The sequence below is a fragment of the Eubalaena glacialis genome, chromosome 11 (assembly GCF_028564815.1).
Source record: "Eubalaena glacialis isolate mEubGla1 chromosome 11, mEubGla1.1.hap2.+ XY, whole genome shotgun sequence".
Classification (NCBI taxonomy): domain Eukaryota; kingdom Metazoa; phylum Chordata; class Mammalia; order Artiodactyla; family Balaenidae; genus Eubalaena; species Eubalaena glacialis.
Window position 1 is genome coordinate 3104621 of NC_083726.1, and position 17425 is coordinate 3122045.

A 17425-nucleotide genomic window follows, 5' to 3' on the forward strand; every position below is an offset into this window, starting at 1 on the left:
TATCTTCTTGTCCTTTCGTTGAGAAGACAGTTCTCAGACAGCCATTCTTAGAAAATAATCTCTTACTCTCGTTGCCTTAAGAATTAGTCTTCAATTGAATTTTACTATGATGTGTTTACGTACAGTTTTCTCTTTATTCTCCTGAAGATTCAATGGGCTCTTCAATCTGTGAATTGGTTTATTTCAGTACTTTTGGAAAACAATGAATCATTCTCTCTTCAGATTCTTACTCACTCTCCCTCCTCTCCTTCTATGACTCCAAATAAGTACATATGAGGCTCTCTAACCATACCTTCTATACCTCTTACTTTCTATATTTTGCATATTCTTATCTCTCCATGTTTTGTTTTGGCTATTTTCTTCCAACCCATCTTCCAGTTCACTAACTTTCTCTATAGCTATGTCTAATTTGTTAAATCTGCCCACTGAGTTTTTAATTTGGTTATTGTATTTTTCAAATCTTTTATGTAAAATCATATAGTTTCCCACTACCATGGCAAACATTCTCAAGATTCTCTTTTTTATATTTTTTCATACATAGTAAGGAGAATAGTTTCATGGTCTATGCGTAAGAATTACAGAAACTTAACATCTTGTGGGCCTGTTTCTGTTATCTGTTGTTTCTGTTTGTTCTCACTTAAGAAGTCTTGAATGTGTGTGTATCTTTGACTATGTGTAGATCATTTTATGTGGGGAAAAAAAAAAAGCAGAAACAATTTGAGGAACAACTTTCTGGTAACTTCCTCCAGAAAAGATTTTTTTTTGCTTCTCCCAAGCACTCTACTCCAGTAGAGAAGTGCCGTAATCAAGGTTCAAACAACCCTGGTCCTCTCAGGTGATGTAAACCTGGCCTGCAAGACTGCACAAGGGCAGTTTCACTTCAGTTCCACCCTGACAGTTGGTCTTCTGGGTCTCAGAAAGTACCTGGGCATTTTCTGCACTCCTGTCCTCAGGTAGGCTATGGTTTGATCCTTTCCCTCCATGAAGCTGTCAAAACTACAAATCACGTTGGGATTCTTTCTTCTGGATTAGCAAGAACCCTCAGAACAACAGTGGCCTTCAGGGCTGGGCTCATCTCTCTGGTTCCAGCATTCTTCCAGAATCTGGCCAGGAAGTTCTTGTCTCCCTATTAGCAGTTCAATGCTTTTACGAAATTTGTTTTCTTTTTACCTTCTTTGTTTTCTTTTTTTTTCTCTTTCATTCTTCCTCACCACCCCCCATTTGTTTGTTTGTTTGCTGGCTTTAAAAAACAATCTTATCCATTTTTTAGGTCTCTTCAGTGAGAAATCTGGTTGGAATTACCCAGCCCACCACCACTGGCAGTGGAAGGTCCTCCTACCCTCACCTTTGACGTTGCCAATTCAGTGGCTCAAGGCTCCATCTCTCATTCTATGGGAAGTTCTGAAAGCTCTGCACCAAAGATTACAGACTCCCCTGGGGCTTCTCACTAGCCAGCTTACCTCTCTCGAGACAACTACCACCCACTGGGCCGTCTCTCAGGCTGCTGCCCATCACCTTCCTGCTCAGCCTCCATTACAGACACGACCCTCTGTCTTCAGTCACGCCACCTTCCTGTCTAGGGAACAGACTTTTTCTAAAGATTTGGGGGTAACAGAGTAGGGTACCACACTACTCAAAATAGAAAACTACTTAAGAGTACTTTTCAGAAATCCTTTAGCCAGTTGTCACAGCTAGAAAATAAGACAGTGACCCTGACCCTCTCCTGATCTTCCCCTCCCCTCGCTGCTGCCCTCCTGTACCCCTGGGCCTCTGCCCTCCTCTCCCTCTCCATTCTCTTCTGACTTACAACACTACTACTGGAACTCCAAAATTCCTCTCACTTTTCCTTGTGTAGCAATTTAGCTCTTTTCTAAACTATTCCCATCTGGGTCAAGCCCATAAAAACTCAGCTTTCTTAATAACAGGTCCATGAAATTGTGTTCCTTCACCAAATTGCCAAAAAGTTCTGAAATCAATGCTGTCCTTGCCCTGAAATGCAAAAATGGGGCAGTGGTTTTTTGTTTTTTGTTTTTTTAAAGCAATATTTTCTTCCTAGTGTATCCTGCCTTTAATAAAATCCTTGCCGTCCCTGCACAGTCCCAAGACCACAAATTCTTTCTCCAGGAGGAGAGTGAGAGAAGGGGGCCTATGGACACTTCTCCCCGGGGCTGCTGAGGGGTAACAGCCCAAACTCTGTCAATTCTGATACTTCCTGCTTGAAAAGTCTGGGAATTCTTCTTCTGAAGCCATCACACAAGTTCTTCCAGGTTTCATTGGAAGAATAGTTACAAACAGATTACAAAGTCTAACCGATTACCAAAAAGAGCCTCCTATGTTGTGAAGAACTAATCATTTAAACAAAACCACCACAGGATGAAAATGCCCTCCTCAGAAGCTGCAGGAAAATAAAAACGGGATTTACTGAAAAGCCCAGATCCGGTTGGGATTCCTCTGGTTGCTGCTGCTGTTCTTTTAAACCATCATCCAGCAAACCTGTGATGTGCTTCTTCTAAACCACAGCACCAGAGAAAATCAACTAAACTATTTCCCAGACTGCAGCCCTGGAACAAATAAGCACCGACTGCAACTTTCCAACCTCCACAAAAATACAAAATCTGCCTTCTAAGAGACACAGGAGGAAAAGAAGAACTGCTAAGGAAGTGTAATTCACAGCTCCTGCAAACTGTATTTCAAAGAACAAAATGAGGCTGGGGGAAAGGTGTGAAACTGCTAGCAGGGAAAAAACCCAAGAGCGTCCAACAAAGATTTCCCCATGAAGTTAAGCATAAATGTACATAAATGCAGTTAGATAAGCCAAAAACAGTACTTTGAATAGGTAGCTGCAAAGCAGCTAAATATACTGAATCAAAGTATCAGTGGAAGAACTGTGTAGAACTTCATAATATGGAAATTAGGTAACAACCATTAGATACAACTGAAAATCAGATTCAATCAAGGAACAGAATGGAGTTGATAATTTGTATGATTCCATTTTATAATGTCATTCAATCATTTCCCAAACCAAGTGCCTTTCTTGGGAAGATGATTACCGACATACTTTCTACTGCTGAAGGTACAGCAAGGGGAAGAGACACCGCGATATGCCTGTCCTTGGAAGGCAGCCCTGGAACACGGGCGGCGTGTCTACGTTTTAAGCAAAGTACGATTTCTCTGCAGGTTCAGTGAAGTCACCCACCAAGCTCACACAGGGCTCCCGAGGACACAGCCTGTGTCTTCTTTGCACGTCACCACTGACCAGCCAGCTGGTGTCACAAATCCACGCCCGGTTCTGCTTGGTGTCCCTCTGTTAATGCTCTGCTCATTAATTTAACAAACTATCAGGAGCGTATGCTTGGAATGGGCAGCATTATCTCTCAACTTTAATTAAACTCTGCTATTGCAATATGACAGTCAGCACATCATAGGGGGAATTGTTTTAAGGATGAGGGGAGAAAGTATTTCAAAGCCCCCACTTAAACATGAAAGCATAATCTAAAATGGCCGAGCACATACTATAATTTTTCTACAATATTAAAGATGCTATTTTCAGACTCGGTAATTAATTGGATTCCGTGGAGAAATTACGCCAGCATCCTTGATAGCAAAATGTGTGCAGAGGCAGGAACAGTGTGCCAGAGGACGGCCATAAACAAGCCGGCTGTCACCCAGATTATGACAATCACCGGGCTTAATAAGGAGTAAGAGCTGCCTGCTTCTAGGACGCACTCATTACTTCCTGCAAAGTGACGGCACTGAATTCTGATTATATCGCCTTCGTAAAAGGAATGGCAGCGGCTCCTGCTCCAGCGGCGGGTGGCCTCAGAAGGATGCATGGAAGGCGCAAGCCAGGGGCCACGGGCTGGGCGAGGACGGCATCCTGTCAGCTGATGGCCGGCAAGTCCTGAGCCTTCCACCACCTTCTCCCCCGCCCCGCAGGGAAAGGGGAGCCCAGGAAGCTGGCTTACCATCGATCCGGCTCACGAGTTCTTCCAAGATTTTCACTTTCATTTGAATCCCAGGTTGAGCAAAGGTGTAGTTATCCTAAGGGAAAAATAACAAGGAATATCATATGCATGGAAAATAACACCCGCTTTCCAAAGGGGAAAAAGGCAGCGGGAACAAAGGTGAACAGTTTCACAACATAACCGATTCACAAAGTGATCAACGCACAAGGCATTAGGCTGCGTTACACCACCAGTGTGCAGCACGAACCAGAAGGTGAAGTCCGACACCCCCTGATGTCAGAGGGGAACACACCAATCTCAGGAACGTTTACTGGGGCGTGTCTATATGTAAACGCAGACATTTACATTTAAATTGAACAGACAGCTCACTGAGGGCCAGAGTCTGCCAGAAGTTGCTCTGGCTGGCACAGGGGCAAAGAGCCCTCAGCGCTGCAGGGGAGCCGACCCGTAACAGCGACCTGGCAGTACCAGCGTCACGCCGGCCGTCCCAGGGCCAAGGACGTGGTCACTGCGTGAGCGCAGAGTGAACATGGGACCTCAGTCTCAGTGAACTCATGTGAAGAAGTTCATAAACTAAGACAAGAAAACCAGTGTGGGCATTGGGCGGGGGGCGGAATGAGAGCCCAGCTCTATCACTTAGATGCTGTGTGACCCTGGCAAGTCACACCACCCCTCTGGGCTGCAGTTTCATTATCTGTGAAGTGAGAACGACAATGCCGACTTGTAGGACTGCTCTGAGGCTTCAGGAAGCACTGTGTGTGGCAGGTGCATGAAGGCTCAGGGACAGGAGGCCGGGTGCCCCACTGTCATCACTTGAGAATACAAATCAGCCGGAGGAGAAGGTGGTGTCCACCGTGTCCCGCCCCAGGGCATCCCCACAGAACTGCCCTCAGGAGCCTCTGCCGGCGCTCAGGGACCATTTGCAGAATGAGGGTTTCAACTGGACTCCTGCAGTGATGCACTTACACTGCATGATATGGAAGGCAGGGTAATGACCCCCCAGAGATGTCCAGGGCACATTCCTGGAGCCAGGCAAGGGGGACAAAGATTGCTAATCAAGGGACTGAACCCGGGAAAGCAGCCTGGATGGCCCAGGTGGGCCCAGTGTGACCCGGGGCCCTTGAAGGTGGAGGAGGAGACAGGAGAGTCAGTGTCAGAGCTGCGAGGACGCTTGACTCGCCACTGCGGACGTGGAAGGCAGGCAAAGGCGCCACCACCCAAGCAACACAGGCTCAAAAGAGACCAAGGAGCCAATTATTCCCTGAAGCCCCAGAAGGGACGCAGCCCTGCCCACGCCTTGATCTACACCTTGATCCAGCACCCCAGGTACATGGCCTCCAGGACGATGAGGTAACAAACGTGTGTTGTTTCAAGCCACGACGCGCTGCGCCTGCGGGTCCTTGAACTCGAGTGAGCGCGCGGGGCCTCGGGCCCCGGCGGTTCAGGGGGGCTCCTGCTGGGCCGGTGTTGGGAGAGGATGGCTTGTCCTCAGGGAGGCACGGGGGAGGCCCCAGGGACGTGGGAACAGCACTCGCGGTGCCACCCGCCCCAGGACCTGCGAGGGGGGCTCCAACGACACAGCATGGGGGAGAGGAGGACCTTCACACCAGCAGCAGCGTCTACGGCTCAGCAGTCAGACGTGGAGGGCTCCGATCCCGGCACGGTCGGCACTCTCTGGGTTTAACGCACGTGCGCACACACGCACGCACACCCCTCCTAACTAGAGCAGGAGTGGCAGCCACGATGACACAGAACGTAAAATGCCTACAAGGCAACGAGGATCTCTTTCCCGCAGAAACAGAAGATGAGCAGACTCAGACCCAACTTCTTGCTGAGGTTTCTCCCAAGTCGATTTCAAGTGACAGCCTCTGGATCCAACTGTCACATCCCCGCGAGGGCAAAACCGAGGACAGCTCCGTGCGGTGCCCCGACTCAGAGCAACGCTGAGGTCCCACGTGCGCCCTGCTCTGTGCAGGGGGACGGTGCTCCCGGGGCAGCTGCCACAGGGGCCTGGCGTGATGTGTCCTCTGGACACGGCGACAAGCTTGTGGGTTTTGCCACACTTCGAAGTCTTGTGAAGCGAGAGCTTTCACAGGCTGGCGCTCAATGGACAGGACCTCTGGGCCCTGAAAGGCCCGTGCGTGTCCCGGTGAGACACCGGGCGCCCCTCCGGCCGAGACAGGGCAGCAGCACAAGGTAAGCACAAGTCGTGAGCTTTCACAGACTTAGACATTAACGGGCAACAGAAATTCTGGTTTTGGACTTGAACTTACGAGGGTTGGCCTTTAAGACAATTTCTCTCTGAAACTGGGTAACACAAGGAGATTTATACTCGAATTTGGGGCATGCTGTGTAGTTGGAAGCTTATACACTGGCATTTCACCTCATGGTGGAATTTCTGATGAGCCAGGTGAACAGTCAAGCAGGACATAATTAAGGATGAGAAATAAACTAAGAGTGGTTTTGCAGCCTTAGGTAGAGGCCTTACAGATTATCGAATTAATGTTCAATTCTCACACGTTTCAAAGCCATCAGGACCAGGCTCTAACGCTCTCTCCCCGGCGTCCCAGGAGAATCCTCAAAGGAGCGGGGGTTCCACTGGGGGCTGGCCTGTCCCGATGGGCTGTGGGCTCCAAGGCGGGCCATGCCCCTGGCCGAGAAGGGACCTAATGGTTATGCAAACAGCCAGCTGAAGGAAGCACTCTCAAACCCGGGGTCTGCTTCCAAGTGGAGGGAACTCAGTTGGTGCCTCTCCTGCACTATCTCCATCCCCAGAAATACTCACCCCAAGAAGGCAACTTCAACTGCTAAGCCTGGGAGACTAAACAGCCAGTAGGTTCAGCCCTCCTTCCAGCTCTCAGAATCGGCTGATCCCCCAGGAAGGCTGCTCCCCCGGGGGAAGGCTGCTCCCCACAGAAAGACTGTTCCCCCAAGAAAGCTGCTCCCCCAGGTAAGGCTGCTCCCCCTGGGAAGGTTGCTCCCCCCGGGAAGGCTGCTCCCCCAGGAAGGTTGCTCCCACCCCGGGAAGGCTGCTCCCCCAGGAAGGCTGCTCCCACCCCAGGAAGGCTGCTCCCCCAAGAAGACTGCTCGCCCCGACTCCCGGAAGGCTGCTTCCTGGTACAGCTCTGATGCACGTGAGGGGGTCCTGCCCAGGCCCAGCACTGGCTCTGACAGGGTGGGTCAGCCTGAATGATCCTGGGATTCAGTCAGCCAGGTTACTTGGCTCTCACACTAAGACAGGATTTCAAGCTTCTCATTTAGAAGAAATAAAAGTTATTCTTTGACCATCTGCCACTACTTTATTTCTCAATTTGTTCAAAACCTAGGTAGGGGAGATGACTTCTCTTGAAAATCCAAATAATAAGAAAAGAATGACACCTGAGAGTATTAAAAAAAAAATCTGTATTGTGAAAGGACCTGAGAAGATTGACAGGTGTGGCCTTGGCATCTGGATTTAGGCAGGGAGCGGGGGGCAGAGAAGACCAGCCTTCAGAAGGGGCACAGTGTGGTCGGCTGAGGACGGCCCCGCTTAGCAGCCAGGAAGCCTTTGAAGGGTACACCAAGGACATTCCAGAGCCAGAGGCTGAGATGGAAGGTGTGAGGGGAAAAGAATGTTCTGTGGCCTCAGGAGAGGCACTTGGCACTCAGGCTGCCCAGCAGGGCTCCACCAGCGCCCCTGATCAGACCGTGGGTTCTGCCTGCTTCAGGCAGGGGCGCCACCCCCACCATGCCATCCAAACCCACGCCGGCAACACACCTGGCACAGAAAACGTCTGCTGAATAAATGTATGACTAGGCAGGCAAAATAGGAAGTAAATAAGAATGTGGTATATTTACAGAAATAGTAACAGTCATAATATTAACAATACTCCATGAAAAGTAAACGTGCATATCCTTTCAAACTGAGATTTGATTTTGTGTCTTTAAGAAACGATAGAATATGTAAAACTTATGGGTCAGAGGGAAGGAAGGAAGATCTGAAGAATACAACGGCCTTTTGGGAAATGTTTTACAGAAAGTGAAGTCCGCAGCAGACGGACTTTACCCTTCTGCTTACCTTTTCACAGAAAAAAATCAAAAAATGCACACCAGGCTTGCCTCGCACATGCTGCTGTTCCCGCCTCACCCTCCAGCAATAACAAACAGCATTTTCCGCGCTCTTCAGCTGACAAGCAGAATCAACTCTTCTGAAGGAGCATTTCAGAGAAGAGCTGGAAGATACACTCATATCGGCTTCGCCGGAAGGACCCCAGCACCCGCCTATTAGAACTCCCAGCTCCCAGAGAACTGAGACTCCCTCTTACCTCTGACAAGGGGCTGTGCCCCCAGACCAGAGATGCAAGTCCTCAGCAAGTCCCACCCCCCTGTCCTGGCCAGTCTCACTCTGACAAAGCTGCTTTCTTAGGCTCAAACCACACGTGCCTCTTTCATCCGCCCTGGACCTGCGTCTGGAACAACTCAGCGGTACAAGGCCCCATTTCAGGCACCCTGATGATCCAATCCATGCAACTGATGCATCAATCCATACAAGACAGAACCACAGCAGACTGGGAGCTCTTCCCTCTGTGCGGTAAACACTGCCTGCGTGCCTCGTGCGTGAGACAATACCCCGAGGCCGGAGCAGAGACGGTGCGGAAAAGCAGGCCGGAGACTGCCATCCTGAGACAGGCCCGTTTGCCAGGTCGGCCCTCCCTCAGCCAGCGCCTGGGACCGAGGATTTCGGGTGTCCCCACCTCTCCCGAACCAGCAGGAATGGCTCGCTGGCCTCAGCTGAGCACTGTGGTTTACGCCGAGCTCTTGCTTTCCTGCCGGTCCGTGCCAGGCAGAGGTACCTATGTGAACAGCCTCGGTACAGACCCCGGGCGCAGAGCCTCTACCGAGCTCCTGGCAGACGATGCCAACTCGTCGCTGGGGAGTTAGGCGTCTCCTGCGACTCCACCAGGGCAGGACTCCGGGCAGCTGGCGCCTGGGTCCCCCTGGGCCTTCTCCCTTGGCCACTGCCGCCTCACACGACTGCGCTGGGAGGAATCACGGCCGGGAGCACAGCTACATGCTGGGAGTCACAGGACCCAGGGGCAGTCCTGGGCCTCCCAACACAGCTGGGCAGGAGGACAGCACGGGCCTTCTGTCCAGAGATGACAGTCTGGTCGTTAAGCAAACGTTCATCACGCAGGCCACGCAAATGCGCATGGGGGCTCGCTGTGCCCTGGGGAGCCCGGCCGTCACGGCACAGAACGGGGGCCTGACCTGAGGACCTGACCTGACCTCTGCGTGCAGAGGACATGAGGCCCGGGCCGAGACGCAGGGAGAAGGAAGCTAGGCACACTCCAGGCGTGGAATGAAGGCCAGTGTGGCGGGAGGGGCCGCAAGGAAGCTGGGGTTGACGGGAGAAGACCATTCGGAGGCTGGAAGGCCACGTGGGGAGCGAAGGGTGAGACCCCAGCAAAGCTACAGAAGGAAGCTACTGACACGGAAATGGGGAGCCACCACAGTTACGAGATTTGCATTTGGAAAACATGACTCTGGCCGCAAGGTGGGGCGTAACAGAAGGGGCCAGAGAGGATGCAAGAGGTCAGCTACAAGACCAAAGCCAGAATCTGGGCACGAGAGCCATGAGCGCATCCCAGTGGCGACGCAGTCAACCCAGGCTGTCCGGGCTGCATTCAACGAACTGTACTGCTTGGTTTTGTGAGCTTGAACGTAGGGCTTGTCACTTATTGCCGTGAGCTCGTTTGTTTGATCGGCTCTCACCCGGAACTGCAGGCAATGGAACTCACTCTGTGCCCTGATCGTGTCATCGATCACATCAGCTGTCCTTCCAAGCTGAGCGGCAGTGGGTAAACTCACACCCTCCGCGTCTTCGCCACGGTCTCTGGGAAGAGGGGAGAAGGACGAGGACAAGGACAGAGCTCCGTGGCATGCTTCTCAGATGGAAGAGCATTGTAAAAATCTATCAAGCCAACTCTTTTCCCACCCGCGAGCCTAGTTTCTCTGATCTTCTGTTTCCTCATCTGTAAAATGGTGAGGAACGGCTCCTTCCCAAGGCACTGGGGGTGTGAAGTGAGTTGCTATCTCTCAAGGAGCCCAGACAGCGTCCACACCAAGAGTGAGCCCGCCCGCCCACCCCTTCCCCAGCTTCCCCGGTGACATCGGACATGGGACGTGGTGAAGGCTGAAGGCTCCCCCAGCCCTGGCAGAGCGGCCAGCGCTCCTCCTGTAAACCGCGGGGGAAACGGGGAAATGCTGAATGCCTGCGTTCAGACACGGGCCTGCCAGCAGCAGCAGGTGGTGTAACAGTGAGGTAGAGGTAGATGGGCCCCTGGGCTGGACAGCTGGAGTCTGTCAGGCGGAGAAAATTGGAGCTTTGTTTCCCCAGACACTCCAAGGCCAAAGTTAATAGCAGGAGCTGAGGTCTGCCGGAGTAAAGAGATAAGATGACCATTCCTGAGGTCAAGGAAACCTCCCCGACTGCACACGCGCAGACAGGCTCCTTGGGGGTCAAAAAGGAGAGGGCACCACCCCATAACAGGGGATGCTAAGGCCGTCCCATAGGCCTCTGGGCTGAAACCCCATCTTGGAAAAAAGTTGCGCACGCATGCTGGGGAGGGGCCTACAGCAGGTCACGTGTGGAAAAAGAAACCAGATGATTGGCCAAAGGTAAACAGAGACCCGGAAGAACTGCCCTATATGAATGACTTCACCGCCTCTTTACTGGGCTCCTCCTCATTGGGGGGGACGCCCACACCTTTCCTCTCCGGGTGTGCATCTCTGCTCTGCTTCTGTCTTAACTAAGCAAACTGTTTCTCTGTGTGCTCTCCCACTTGTCGTGCTGTGTCTCTAATAATAAACTTTGTACCTGTTTTTACAGTTTTTGCCTCCGTGAGAAATGCATTTTCCAACGGGGGCAAACGCCACGGCAGCTTTGCTTCTAGCCTCTAGCCCTAGCTGGTCTAGTGGCTGGGGTTCCTGGTTTTCACCCAGGCTCCCCAGGTTCACTTCCTGGGCAGGGAACTAAGATCTCGCTTCAAGCCACCGCTCACTGCTGTCTCGCCAAGATCAACAGTATTTGAAGGGAGTCTAGGTAAGTTATAAATACGTGCTATAAAAAGTAACCACTAACTGAAAGAAAGGTGGGGGGAGGAGAGATGGCCGATAAGCCAGAGTGAAAACTAACAAGAATAATAGGAAAGTCTCCCTGAGTGAAAGGAGCCAGTCTGAAAAGACTACACACTGTGTGGTTCCACAGAAATGACATTCTGGAAGAGGCAAAACCATGGAGACAGTGAAAAGACCAGTGGTTGTCAAGGGTTCAGGGAGAGGGAGGGATGAACAGGTGGAGCACAGAGGATTTTTAGGGCAGTGAAACTACTCTGTGTGATACCATAATGGTGGATACATGTCATTATACATTTGTCCAAACCCACAGAATGTGCAGCACAGAGAGGGAACCCCAATGTCAACTATGGACTTTAGTTAATAATGACATATGGATATTGGCTCATCAACTGTAACAAAGGCACCACACGAACGCAAGATGTCAATAACAGGAGAAACCTTGTGTGTGTGAGGAGGTGGCAACAGAGTATATCAAACTCTCTGTACTTCCTGCTCAATATTTCTGTAAACCTGAAACTGCCCTAAAAAACAGGGTCCATTAATTTTAAAAGTACCCAATGCATGCAAAAGAAGGGAGAAAAAAGGGAGGAAATAAGATGAAATGAATAGAAAATAAATAGCAAAATGGCAGCGAAAACCCCAGCCATATAAATAATTACATGAATGTAAATGAACTAAACACACACTAAAAGGGTAGGAAAGCAAAATCCAACTATAAGCTGTCTACAAGAAATGTGCTTTAAATAAGAAGACACAAATAGATTAAAAGCAAAGGGATGGAAAAGACACACCAAGGAAATACTAATCATAAGGAAGATGGAATGGCTATATTAATATCAGAGGAACTGGAATCGAGGACAGGGGATATAACCAGAAATAGAGGAATATTTCATAACAATAAGCATATAAATTCATCAAGAAAACATAATCATCCTACATGTGTGTGTATCTAATAACCAAGATTCAAACAACATGAAGCAAAACCTCACAAAACTAAAAGAAGAGACAAATCAACCATTATAGTTGGAAATTCCAGAAGTCCTCACTCAGCAATTGATAGAAAAAGCAGATGGAAAATCAGTAAGGGTAGAGAAGACAGGAAAAACACTACATATCAACCAACATGACCTAACTGATATTTACAGAAACTTCCCCAACAAAGCAGAACACACATTCTTCTCAAGGACACATGAAACATTCATCAAGATAGACTATGTGACAGATCTCAAGACACATATCAATTAGTTTAATTACCAATTTTAGGAATTGAAGACATCACTTTAGTCCTTATAGACATTAAAAGAATTAGGGAATATTGTAAACAACAGTATGTCAATAAATTACAATTGTTTAAAATGACCAAATTCTTTAAAATACACAAATTATCAAAACTGACAAGAAAAGAAACAGAAAATCTGAAGCCCTACCCAGAGCAGAAATTGAATTTGTACTTAAAACTTTCCCACAAAGAAAGTTCCAGGCCAAGATGGCTTCACTGTTGAATTCTATCAAGTATTTAAGAAAAACACAATACCAATCTTGCACAAACTCTTTCAGAAATCACAGGAGCATTTTATGAAATCACCATTTCCCTAATGCCAAAAGAGAAAAAGAGAATACACAGAAGAAAAGAAAATGGAAGACAATACTGTCATCCCTCGGTATACAAAGGGGGTTGGTTCCAGGAGCCCCCATGGATACCAAAATCCATAGATGCTCAAGTCGCATAGTCAGCCCTCTGTATCTGCAGTGCTATATCTGTGGATTCAGCAAACCCTGGATCATGCAGTACTACCCGTATTTAATTGAGGAAAAAAAAAAAAAGCACGTGTAAGTGGACCTGCACAGTTCAAACCTGTGTTGTTCAAGGGTCAATTGTATTCCTCATGAACAGAGATGTAAAACTCTTTTAAAATATATTACATACCATACAATAAAATAAAATATCAAAGAGAATCCTGAAACATATAAAAAGACTAACATCTCACAACAAAGTGGGACTTATCTCAGGAATGCAAGCTGGCTTAACATTAAAAATTAATCAATGTCCTTCAGTACATTAATAGAGTAAGTCAGAAAAATCATATGACCATCCATCTCAACACAAGAAAAAGCATTTGGCAAAATACTGATTCATAATTATTTAAAAGTCTCAGCAAACTATGATCTGTCTTCCAGCTCTTCTTCCACCAAGTCTTACAAATTCTATCCTCAATCTCTTCGCCCTTTATATACTGGTATTCCTCAAATGTAAAGAAAAAGACCTACCAAAATAAGGCAGAATGTTTATTAAAAATACAGACTCCTTGTCTGTGGAATTCGCACTGTCAAAACCACCCTGATAAAGGGCATCTATGAAAAGTCAACAGCTAACATCAAAGTTAATGGTGAGCACCTAAATGTTTCACCCTCTCCACCAATACCTGGAAGGAGGTAAAAATGTCTGCTCTCATCACTTCTGTTCAACATTGTACTTGAGGTCCTTGACAATGCAATAAGGCAAGAAGAGGAAATAAAAGCCACACATACTACCTAGAAAGAAGTAAAATTCTGTTTATTTGTAGGTGACATAATTGTGCACATAGAAAATCCTAAGGCATCTACCTAAAAGCTCCTAAAACTAATAAGTGAATTTAGCAAGATTACAAGAAACACGGTGTGGCATATATTTTCCACAACAATATCTCTTATCCCATATATTCTTTTATGATGTGACCAGGACACTCCTGCATCAAGAGATGGAGTCTAATTTCCCTCTCTTTAAAGTAGGCTTATGACTTCTTTACCCAAAAGAGTAGAGTGGAAGTGATATTATGCGACTTCTGATGTTCAGTCATGAAAAAATGCAACTTACAGCTTGCTTTCTAGAAGTCTTACTGGGAGCCTTGAACCATTATGTCAGAAGTCTGACTTTCCTAAGGCCACTGTGCCATGAGGATGTTAAGCCACATGGACAGGCCATGTGTGGGCAGCTCAATCTACAGCCTCAGTCTTAGAGTCGTCCAAGCCCAGGCACCACACACTTAAAAGAGTGAGATTGCAGATGATTCCAGTCCCTAGGCATCAACTTGTGCCAGCCTTCAAGCCGTCTCACCGAGGCGCCAGACACCGTGGTGCACAGACAGAGATTCGTGGTGTGTCCTGACTGAAATCCTGACCAACAGGATCTGTGAGAGTGATAAAACAGTTGTTCTAAGTCAGGAAGTTTTGGAGTAATTTGTTACACAACAATAGGAACTGGAAAACTGTCAGTTTACAAAACTCAATTGTATTTGTACAAACTATCAGTAAAAATCAAAAAAACAAAATTTACCAAGAAAGCTATACCATTTAAAGGAGCATCAAAAAAAAAAAAAACACTAGAAATAAATTTAACAAAAGATGAGCAAAACCCATACACTGAAAACTACAAAATGTTTATTAGGGTAAGTTAAAGAACATTTAAATAAATTTAAAACTATACCATGCTTATGGATTAGAATAAATTAACACTGTTAATACTGTTAATTCTGGGACAACTGACACATAGATTCAAAATATAATTCCATTCTAAATCCCAGGCCGTAAGGCTTTTTTGGTAGGAAATGGCTAATGATAAACTTTATATAAAAATGCAAAGGACCAAAAATACTCAAGATAATTTTTTTTAAAAAAGAACACACTTGGAGGACTTTACCGAACTCCAAGAAAAGCTACAGTAGTGAAGACAGTACGTACTGGCATAACAACCCATTAATAGATTAATGGAACATGACAGAGTGTCCAGAAATAGACACACATGTATACAGTCATTTGATTTTCAGAAAAGGTGCCAAAGCAATCTACTCTGGAAACATAACAAAACTGTTTTCAACAAATGGTGCTGTGTTAACTAGGAAATCTATATTTTAAAAAAGAACCATGGTGCCTTCCTCACACCATACAGAAAAATTAAGTCAAGCTAGATGACAGACCTAAAAGTAAAAACTAAAATTATAGTTTCTAGAAGAAAAACATAGGAGAATACCCTGGCATGCTGGGCGTAGAAAAAGGCTTTTTGGTTAGGACACAGACAACCGTTACCACAAAAAACAATAAATTAGAATTCATCAAAATTAAAATTTTCTGCTCAGCAGAAGACATTTTTTAAAAGTAAATTGAGGGATTTCCTTGGTGGCGCAGTGGTTAAGAGTCCGCCTGCCAACACAGGGGACGCAGGTTCTAGCCCTTGTCCGGGAAGATCCCACATTCCACGGAGCAACTAAGCCCATGCGCCACAACTACTGAGCCTGAGCTCTAGAGCCCGCAAGCCACAACTACTGAGCCCACGTGCCACAACTACTGAAGCCCACACGCCTAGAGCCCGTGCTCCGCAACAAGAGAAGCCACCACAATGAGAAGCCCGCGCACCGCAACGAAGAGTAGCCCCCACTCGCCACAACTAGAGAAAGCCTGCGTGCAGCAACGAAGACCCAATGCAGCCAAAAATAAATAAATAAATAAATAATTTTTTTTTTTTAAGTGTAAATTGACAAGCCACAAACTTGGGAAAAAATATTCTCGTTCCCTCTCTCGATATGGGTATAGATATATAGATATAGATATATAGACACTGTATGGTCAGGCCACTCAGGATGGCTGTTCTCTTGCTCTCTGTACATCCCTGCTGGACCAGCGCCTGCTTCACCTACACCTGCTCATGTGACTGACCTTCCTTCATACTTGCCCCAGGCCCCAGCTAGTGACTGTTCTTATCAAAGGGGCCATGAGGGGCGTGCCTCTCTGCTGGTTTCCCTGGTAACTGACAAGCCCACCTGAGGTCAATTCCCCCTAAAACTGGCAAGTCCCCTTCTCCCGGGAGTGAAGACAGCTGCCATGTCCTGCCCACCGCCCGCTGCACGTGGTGAGGCATTGCTCCAGGAGCTAAGCTCCCCCGTCCATTAAACCGCTGATGTCCCTGTTGCTGACTCCAGGCTCTTTCTTCACTCTTAAAGCTGGGCAAGTACAGGCCTTGCAAGCCTGTGGAGTGCAGCCCAACAATATAGATACACAGATACACACACACACACACACACACACACACACACACACACACAGAGAGGACTGCTAACCAGCAGAAATAAAATTAGGGCTGTGCAACGCTGGTGAGGATGTGGAGCAGCCAGACCTTACTGCTGACGGGTTTATGAAATAGCATAACCAATTCGGGGAAAAGATCTGGATGTTTTTCACAAAAACTAAGTATAGCCCTACGCCATTACCCAGCAAGTCCACTCCTAAGTATTGACCCAAGAGACAAGAAATACACGTCAACAAGAGGACGACTACATGAGTGCTCACGGAAACTTCACTCCTAACAGCCAAAGACTGGAAACAGCCTTGGCTTCCACCAACTGGAGGATGTTTAACCAAACTGTGATAGAGTCACACGATGGAGCACTGCTTTGTAATTAAGAGGAATGAACGATTCATCCAGGCAACAACGTGGATTTCACTGTTTTCAATGCTACTGTAAATTGAATTTTTTTTAATCTTCATTTTTACACTGGCGCACAATAACTCACTCTTAATGAATCTTCTGCTTCAGCCCAGTAACCCACACATTCTCGTCTACTTAATAAACGTTTCTAAAATGTTGCCAAGAGTCCTCACTGTTATCGACTGGAGCTCTAACATCTCAGCTCTGAAGGTGCTTCCACCCCGCGCGTGACGCATCTGGACGTGAGACGGGAAAGCGCCACGTGGAGGGGGCGCCCCAGCCATCCACCGTCCACCCGCGGGCTGGGCACGAGGTCTGGCTCTGCGCCCTCCTCCTGCTGCTCCGCTGCCCTTTCCAGGTGGAGACTCCTGACGTGAGCAACAAAAGCCACGTCAAGGCCACGTAAGCATCCTCTCCACCACCTTCCCAAGCAACGCGCCGGCCCTCTGTTCTCTTTCCTTGGAGTCTGGTTGACAGGTGGCGACAGATCGAGGTTCTGGCCCCTTCTGAGGATTCTGGGCCACCTCCTGAGCGCGCCGCGGGCCGCTCTCCTTGTCAGAGCAGAACCTTCTCCAAGGGCTCCCTGTGCAGGCTCTGGTTCCCTGTGATACGTCGTCCCTTTTCTCCCCCTGGCTAACTCACAGCAGCTGTATTTGAGGGGCCACCCCGCCCCCCGCAAGACAGTGTCCCCTCCAGCCCCCAGTCACAGGTCTGGTCGTTCCCGGCCTTTCTCCGCCAGTCACTACACCACCACATTTCCGGCCTTTTTCTCTGGCAAGTTCCAAGATAATATCGTCACTTTCCCCAATATTCCCATCCCTTGCACGACAGCAACCACTTCTTAGAATTGAGTCATTCTTCCCCAAGGAAAGAAAATGTAAATGAC

The 17425-nt window shown here is 47.9% G+C and overlaps 1 protein-coding gene across 2 annotated transcripts in view; it reads right to left on the reverse strand.

The window, feature by feature from the left end:
* TBC1D22A (TBC1 domain family member 22A) overlaps positions 1-17425 on the reverse strand; it is a 313242-nt gene that overhangs the window by 110827 nt on the left and 184990 nt on the right. For both annotated transcript variants that reach the window (XM_061204253.1, XM_061204252.1), the window contains one exon: positions 3966-4041. In XM_061204253.1, coding sequence (XP_061060236.1) covers positions 3966-4041 — 76 coding nt within the window. The remainder of the gene's footprint in view (positions 1-3965; positions 4042-17425) is intronic.